The 8,845-nt window shown below is 43.9% G+C and overlaps 1 protein-coding gene across 1 annotated transcript; it reads left to right on the top strand.

Annotated features, from left to right (window-relative positions):
* Positions 1-5,344: 5,344 nt before the first annotated feature.
* On the top strand, positions 5,345-6,817 carry LOC146544430 (uncharacterized). Its single transcript, XM_085221940.1, has 2 exons — positions 5,345-6,097; positions 6,141-6,817. Exons 1-2 carry the CDS (start codon positions 5,686-5,688, stop codon positions 6,815-6,817), a joined length of 1,089 nt encoding a protein of 362 aa, XP_085078066.1. The 5' UTR covers positions 5,345-5,685.
* Positions 6,818-8,845: the final 2,028 nt, after the last annotated feature.

Consider the following 8,845-nt stretch of genomic DNA (forward strand, 5'->3'; position numbering starts at 1 on the left):
AGCAAAAAAACCACCAATTTTCAGGACATACATTTTAAGTTCTGTGGAAAATCGCATCCTCATTTGCTTCCTGGCCAGCAATTCACAGACTGTACAGGATGTTGAATATTAAGCATGTGCTTATCGGCTTAGAATGGCTGGCAAAAGGCTCAGACAGTCAATAAGCACGTTTGTATCCAAACTGCCAGGGTGTGCACTTTGCAGGGCAGCAGAATGGCATGGCATGGGGCTGCTGCTCAGCTTTTGCTGTGCAGAAGTGCCACGCCAAGGGCTGCTCTGAAGGGCAGGTTGGGCTCCTCGCTCTGCCACCAAAGAGCACTGAAGCTGCAAATGGTACTGCCAGAAAAGGAATGTGGGTGCTGTTGCACCTTGAGAGCAGAGTTTGAGCGACTCTTAACACTATTTTGGAGGGAAAAAATAGTACCAGCTCTGAGTTTTTTCTAAAATGTCTGTGGTGCTAAAGCAGCCTGAGGAATTGCCCCTATCTTCTTGCAAACAGAGTGGGAACAGTTTAACACATGCAACTGATTCATGCCATTTGCTGCAGAACTTGTGGCTAATACTAAGCACTTTCAGAGTATAATTTGTGGGCTGTGGCGACTGATTAACAGTCTGTTAGGATCCATCATGTTGGACCATGTCACCACTGCTGAGAGAGACTACTGCACATGGATGATGCTTTCAGAGCCAATACATTTGGTTATTCAGATTTGCATGCATAATAATTCTCTGGGCTAATAACTGTCACCAGGCATTTATTCCAGTAATGCTATTTACTCTTCTGTGCTTCCCTGAAGACTAAAAATATAAGTGCTACCACAAACAGGGCCAGGACTGTTGGTTTATAGCAGGCTGCAGAGAAAAACTATCTTCCTTTATTATCGTTCCCCTCAGTTTCTTCTTATTCATGCTCTTCTTGTGGCTGAAACAAAACCATATCATCAGGAGCTGGAAAACTGTTCTTTCACTCCCCACGAAGGGCAGCACATGGCAGCTGGTGCATGCCAGCAGCCCAAGAAGCTGATGAGAAGCACAGATTTAACAGGTGAGACTAAGGGGTGTCCAGGGCAGCATAGCTGCTAGGGTGCTGTCTCCACCTCTGCTTTTTCACCACCTCCATCTTCACTCTTCTCCCCCAGCATAACCTTTTCATTTGTTGCTTTGGATGTGGCAGAGCTTTGTAGCAGTGCTTTCACTCAATACCTTCAAAGGGGCCCAGGGTGACTGAAGTCAGAGGGAAGCAAAACCTACAGCAACCAAAGTGGCAGCTGCCAGAGCCTTTCCTGTCATTGTTCTTCAGGCTTCAGAGGAGAAACATCTCATAAAATATAGCCACGTATGTTTGTACCCAGTAGATGCATGCCACTTAAGGAAAGAAACCTTTTCCATTTCTGCTTTTTACAAGAAAAATGACAAGATTCCATAAGAAACATAGTGTTACATTTTTCGCATTCATTTTATGTATAAAAATCTATTCTGGTAACATGCTTATGTTGTCTTTTTTTTCACATGATTTGTAACAGAGTGGAACAGTGATGACAGAATAGAGTTCCCTACTGGGAAAGATTACTATAGCCCGTAAGTGCTAAAGCCAAGCAAAGACTATTTGACTGATGTTCAGAAGTCCTTGCCAATATAAACACTGATGTTATTCTTAATAGAGTAAATTACTGTACTTCAAATAGTATTTCTGCCAACTGAACTTGTGCATTTTGTTAAATACCATGCTGGAAGGCACTTTACAAAGGTCCCATCTGCAAGCCTCAGTTTATAAGCATGGATTAGCCTGGTCAATGTGCTTAATTTTATTTATTTATTCACCAATTAGTTATTAAATGCAAGAGTTACCAGGAGGATACAACTCATTTACCTTTCCTGACATCTCGTGGCTCTCATCAGTGACCATCATGCTGAATTGCCAGGCTTTAAGTTTAGAACCACAGAATCATTAAGATTGGAAAAGACCACGAAGATCACCAAGTCCAGCCATCAACCCAACACCACCATACCCACTAACCGTGTCCCTCAACGCCACATCTACTCATTACTTGAACACCTCCAGGGGCAGTGACTCACCACCTCCCTAGGCAGCCTCTGCCATTGCTTGACTACTCCTTCTGAGAAGAAATTGCTCCTAATATCCAACTTGAATCTCCCCTAGTACAACTTAAGGCCTCATCCTACTGCTGTTACCTCGGGAAGAGGCCAACCACCACAGCCTCCATTCAGGGAGTTGTTATAGAGAGCAATAAAGTCTCCCCTGAGCCTCCTCCAACTCTTCCTTTTTTAATGAAGTTCTACATCACTCTTCCACTTTGGTATGACTTAACTCCAGTTGAAAAAGAGGAAACAAATAATTTATGTAAATAAGGAGAGAACTTGCTCCATGTTCTCATCTCTGCACAACCGCCTCCTGCAGTATGGGATACAATAGAGATTCAACCCCATTTACATTTCCAAGCGTGCTGTCTTTCACAGAGTTCAGCTGGCATATTATTTCCAAGGTAAAACAGAGCCAGGAAGAAAGCTCCATGGGCAGCACAGTACCAGGCTGCTCAGTTTCCCCCCATTATGTTTCCCAGTTGCTTGCCCTGTCATTCTTCTGGTCTCTCTTCCTTTTAGAGCTGAATTAAGATTTACAGAATGCCTCCAGGCAGTATCTAACTTGTCTCTGCCTGAGCCCTACGCAGCCCTTCTAGCCCCATCCTCACCGTCACCCATCTTTGGTGCAGCCCAAAAATACAATACCAGGAAACACAGGTATTGCTCCCCCAAAGAGGTCTGGGTGACTGAGGGACAGTGGATATAGTTTAATGCAGAGTTTTGTACTACACTTTAATCCTGAGAGATGTTCCTGAGTGCTGCAGCTGTAACACAAAAATAATGATTTCCTATCCCAGTTTACAAGTGGCATTAATGGTGAAAATGCTAAAACCCATCTATTCTCCTTACACATAACTAGCCTGGAAAGTGTTCACACCAATTTCTTCTGTCTCTTATAACAAAGACCTGCAGTGACACCTGTGATTCATTTGGTAAAACAACTGTGGTGACAGCTGACGTTAGCAGCATGGGCTGCAGGTATCTGTTACTATTACTACTAGTAGGATTTCAATTGGCAAATAGCTCAGCACAAATTAAGACCGAGTTTTCCCTACCTCACAGGAGCAGCTCTGTACAAATAATACAAATGTACCTTGTACTTTTCAGCCTTCACTGCACAATAAACACAAGACACAGAAAAAAGATGCAGCCCAATGGTTTTGGTAAAGGAAAGCAAAGAGATTGACTTTCACAGATAATTAACAGAGATTTCTGGTATGCTTTGAAGCACAGCTACCAGCACAGCAATGCATTCTAATTTTATCCCTTTAAGATACCACAGGGGATTTAAAACCTCTAGGACAAGAACAAAGTACTTGGGCATTTACTTGCCCCAGGTGATTACATGCTGTTGAACCTCTCCCTACTTCATCAGCAGCTTCACTGGAACGATAGGACCATGACTAGTCCTTGTCCACAGTTTCTCCATGAAGAATATATTTAGTGTTGTTTTTTTTTTTCTTAATGGACTTCAACTGCATGAAGAAACACTTATTTCCCAGACTCGAGACTGAAACTCCAAGTGAGTTGAGGAGTCAAAGAACTTATTTTATGTAGTTGAAATGCAAGTGTGAGATTTTGGCTTCTCTTTCCAAATGCTTGATGTACACTACTACTACTTGAAGCTGGACATATAGGAGAAATAATAGTAAGAAGGCAAAGTATCTCATGCAGCTGTTGAGCACAGACTTTCACACAGAGGTGCAGTGGTAGTGGAAGGGGAGCTGGATGAGTCTCCTCGATGGCAAGTTTTGACTTGAGCACTTCCAACTCCTTGCAGGAGCCCAGTTCTATGGTTTGATTCTGCATCCTTGCCTCTTGGCCTGAGCCCTGGGCATGGCAGCAACTGAGCATCCCTTTCTCCCCCAAGGCCCACAGATCTTAAGCTGTGCCAAAACAGGATTTCACTTTGCTTGTCACCTTGACAGAGGCAAGCAAGTCAAAATAAAGGAAAAGATGACTGCAGCTGGCAGTAAACCAACCACTATTTATTTCTGTCCTTCAGCCTTGCAGGGAAAAGAGTCTCCATTTTAGAATATTTTCACGAATTTAGTTAGCAGGAAAACAAATGTAGGAAGCCGTTGCCAGTTTGCAAGGCAAAAAACAGACCAGTAAGCACAGCGCTGTATCTGTAAGGAAAGTGAGGGAATGAAGTTGGCCCCGATACAAAATTGCATATTCCTCCACCTTTTTTTTTTTTTTTTTTTAAAGCTTTAGCAACATTTTTTCCTAGATCTTATTAAGTACATCTCCAGAGGGCCCTGCAGGGTGTTTGACAAGTGTAAGAGGGAAGTTCTGTACATTTAATCTTTCTGTACTTACACCTCATTTGTTCCATTCACATCACTGAACGCATTTCACCTGTTAGGGTGAGAGCAGAGCAGAGCCCCCAGTGTGTTCCTCTGGTGGTTATTTCCTTACAGCTTATTAATGCACAGCAGGAGAATAATTCTTTCAGTAAGTGCTGGTAGAAGGATTAGATATCCCATGCAATCATCCATTTGCACTGAGCTGTAAAGTCCTTGTGCTAGAGAAATTAGAATAACAAACTCAAGAGCATTCTGAATCCCTGCAGTACTGCAGCCCTCGCTCTGACCCAGTGGCTTTGTCTCTGTTGAGACACAGGAGCAAACCTAGCCCTGTTCTGTAGGCTCAGGGGTTAAATTCCCAGCAAATATTTGCAGTAAGGGGCCACCCCTGTGCTTGCTCCATCCTCTGTCAGCTCCACTTACCTATCCCACAGCTGCCTCCATTGACTTCTCTCTCTATCCAGGTGAACAATAGCAAAATCAAGTCCAGGCTTTAACAGCTTTTCTGCCATCAGCAAAGCAAGCAAATGGGAAATGCATTTAGCCAAATCGCCATTCCTATCTTAATTTTGTCTAAGATTAATTCGAATGGAACTACCTTTCTTCTACTAAAGCTCCTAAAGGTGGAAAGCATATAATTTGCTCCTGCTCATTTGTGAAGGAAAGAAAGAAAAACCTCGCAAGTTAAATACAAGGTATGGAGCAGTGAACCTCTTACAATGTATGAGCTCAGTGATATGTTCACAGAGAAGCTAAAATAACTAATGCATTATAGAAATGGGACATAATCTGGAAGTGAAATAAGTAGATTTATGTGTTTGATCACACTTCCCCTTTGGAAAGAGCACTGCTTTTTTATTATTATTTTCTGAAATGTCATCTCCATTTACTTTAAATTTTTTGTTTTACAAAGTTAGTTTCTGTATGGGACTGCTGAATTACGGCCTGAACCTTTGATTGATCACCTGAGGCGAGCAATGAGTCAGCCATGGGAGCACAGGTGAAGGCAATTCACCTGTGCTGCAGGAAGGGGTGGAGCCTGGCTGCACCTCTCCTAGACCCATTTAAGAGCTGACTGCCAGTGGGGAAGGATCTCTCTGGAGATCTGCTCCATCAGGAGTTCATCTCGTGAGCCCAGGACAGGGTGAGTGACTTTCCCTTATTTCTCCAATATAAATTATATTAGCTAAGCTCCTGGATATGTATCTATACCATCTGTATATCCATTGATTAAACAATTGACGAGCCAGGCAGGCTAAATCCACTTTACATCATGTCTCTCTTATGGAGTTTCTATAAATGGGTCAAGGGGGAGAACGCCATTCCCCTTGATAAAATGATCCCCGGGCAGATCCCAGGGTTTCTGGGATCTCCTTATTATCAACTGGCAACTATAATTGAGAAATGGGGTCCCCTGCGTACTTTAGGGAATATTTCCCCAGTACACTTAACAGAATACTTTCAGGGACTGGACAAAGATACCTTAACTATGAAAGAAAGGCAATTAGCTGCATCCACGGTGGCATGGCCACTTTTGAATGCTTTAAATCAAGCAGAGACAAGATCAGATAATTTAGAAAAGGAAAATCAGCTACTAAAAGCTTGGATTGATAAATTGGAGCAAGAACTTAATGTATTGACGGGAAGAAAAAAAAAAAAAAACAATTTTACAGTCTCTAGGTCAGGTCTGTAGTATGTCAATAGATGACAGTCATACCTCTGAAGTAGCGGACCTGGTTCAAGAGGAAAACAGGAGTTCCGAATCAGACCTAGAGGTTCCAGTTATGGCAGATCCCCTGGAACTCCGTCCTATTATAACTCAAAAAACTAAAAAGGTGCAAGATAGACCAGCAGGGGTGCCCCCTGACCAATGGCCCCCTCCCGAAATGCATTTGCATGTGACAGCCAGACCACACACTCCTACTGAATTAATGGACCTGGTGCAGCAATTTTGGCAGAGGCTGAGAGAGAGTATACTTGCATGGCTGCTCAGGTTATGGGATTCAGGAGCAGAAAGTATTATAGTTAATGGGCTGGAAATGGCAAAGCTGGCCACCGTAACATTACATCCTGCTGTCAGGCAGAGACTATATGCTGCCATCCAGTATACCAATGAGAACCACTCAATAATAGATTGGTTAATGGCAGCATGCCGGATGGTTTGGCCAAATAAAACAGATTTTCCCCTAAACATAGGATTATGGTCCTCCATGGAGGACCTTCAAAACTGCATTCTTGAGTTAGGCATGAGAGAAGCAATATATGAAGACTCGTATGATAGCCCGGATATGATGAAGTTCTCGGCGGGCATGCGAGATTTAGTTTTACAACAGGCCCCTTCCCACCTATGGGACCTTGGTTTCGATATTAAACCCTCTGTGACCTCGGAAGCCGTAGTTCAGTAGGCTGCTCAGATAGTAGCTGATCTGGGGGAGACAGAACGCCTATGGACTAGGCGCAACATTCGGATGTTAGAAGAAGCTGAGGTCCTGCTGGTGACTAAAACCAAGATGCCGGCTATTCAAGCTCCTCAATCGGGACCCGAAAACAAACGTTTAATGACCTAATTTGAGCTGGGGTCCAATTTGCTAAGATTGACCGCCAGCCCAACCATGTCCTTCTCCAGCTTTGCAGACAGCTAAAGGACAATCAAAAATTTCAAAACTACCCTAAGAAACCAAGGGTAAGAATTACAGAGAGGATACCAACAACAGCATGGAACCTAGAAGACTTTATTGTTCCTAATAGGAAAAAAAAGCCACCTCAAGTGTCTTGGGCCACGATGCCTGAGCCATCGGAAGCAAAAGAATTGGCCCTAGCACAGTTCATGGTGTGACGGGGGATGTTAGTCCCCCTAGGGCCTCCAGACGGGACCGGAGGCCCTATGTAGAATTAATGATTTATTGGTCCCGAAAAAATATTCAGAGAGTAATGGCATTAGTGGACACTAGAGCGGAAACATCAATCATTTACAGAGATACAAACAAATTTCATGGAAACAGAGTGATGATTGGTGGTTTTGGGGGACAAACTATTCCTGTCACCCAAACATGGTTAAAATCGGGGGTTGGGCGTCTCCCACCCCGGGAGTATAAGGTATCTATTGCCCCAGTCCAGGAATACATCTTGGGCATAGATATTCTATGTGGTCTGGCTCTCCAGACAACCGTGGGAGAGTTCAGACTCCGACAGAGATGTATTATTATCCGGGCGGTGCAGGTAATATTAAGAGGCCATGCGAAACATGGGCCAATTTGCCTGCCGAAACCATGCCGGATTACTAATGTGAGACAGTACAGACTCTCGGGTGGGCAGGATGAAATATCAAAAACGGTGCAGGAATTAGAAAAAGTGGGCATTATAAGACCTGCCCACAGCCCATATAATTCCCCCATATGGCCAGTGCGAAAGTCGGATGGCACATGGAGAATGACAGTAGATTATAGGGAATTAAATAAGGTCACGCCACCTATTCATGCAGCCGTACCCAATACTGCTTCCCTAATGGACACATTGAATAGGGAGATAAAAACCTATGATTGTGTCCTAGATTTAGCAAATGCGTTCTTCAGTATCCCAATTGCTGAAGAATTGCAAGATCAATTTGCATTCACGTGGGGAGGCAGGCAGTGGACCTTTCAGGTCCTGCCACAGGGGTACGTGCATTCACCAACATATTGTCATAATCTAGTGGCGCGTGACCTGGCCGACTGGAAAAAAACGGATCATATTAACTTGTATCACTATATTGATGATCTCCTGCTGACATCTGACTCACTGGAGGCAGTAGGACAGGCGGCGGATTCATTAACCGCCTATTTACAACAGAGGGGATGGGCTATAAATCCCCAAAAGGTGCAAGGTCCGGGCCTGTCTGTAAAATTCCTGGGGGTAGTTTGGTCAGGAAAGACCAAAGTACTGCCCAGTGCTGTCATCGATAAGGTTCAGGCGTTCCCAGTCCCTACAACATCGAAGCAGCTGCAAGAGTTTCTAGGTGTATTAGGTTATTGGTGTTCTTTTATACCTCACCTAGCGCAGCTGCTAAGGCCACTGTATAGACTCACAAAAAAGGGGCAGCTTTGGGATTGGGGGAAAACAGAACAGGACGCTTTTCAACAGGTGAAACTGGCAGTTAAACAAGCCCAGTCATTGGGTATATTTGATCCTACCCTACCAGATGAGTTAGATGTTCACATCACTCAAGATGGCTTTGGTTGGGGCCTGTGGCAACGCCAGAGTTCTGTTCAGACCCCCATTGGTTTCTGGTCTCAGGTTTGGTACGGAGCAGAAGAGAGATACAGTATGATTGAAAAACAGTTATTGGCTGCCTATTCAGTACTGCAGGCAGTAGAGCCAATTACTCAAACGGCTGAAGTTATAATCAAGACCACTCTGCCGATTCAGGGGTGGGTAAAAGATCTGACCCGCCTTCC

The sequence above is a fragment of the Meleagris gallopavo genome, chromosome 4, assembly GCF_905368555.1.
Source record: "Meleagris gallopavo chromosome 4, MGAL_WU_HG_1.1, whole genome shotgun sequence".
In the NCBI taxonomy this organism is placed as follows: domain Eukaryota; kingdom Metazoa; phylum Chordata; class Aves; order Galliformes; family Phasianidae; genus Meleagris; species Meleagris gallopavo.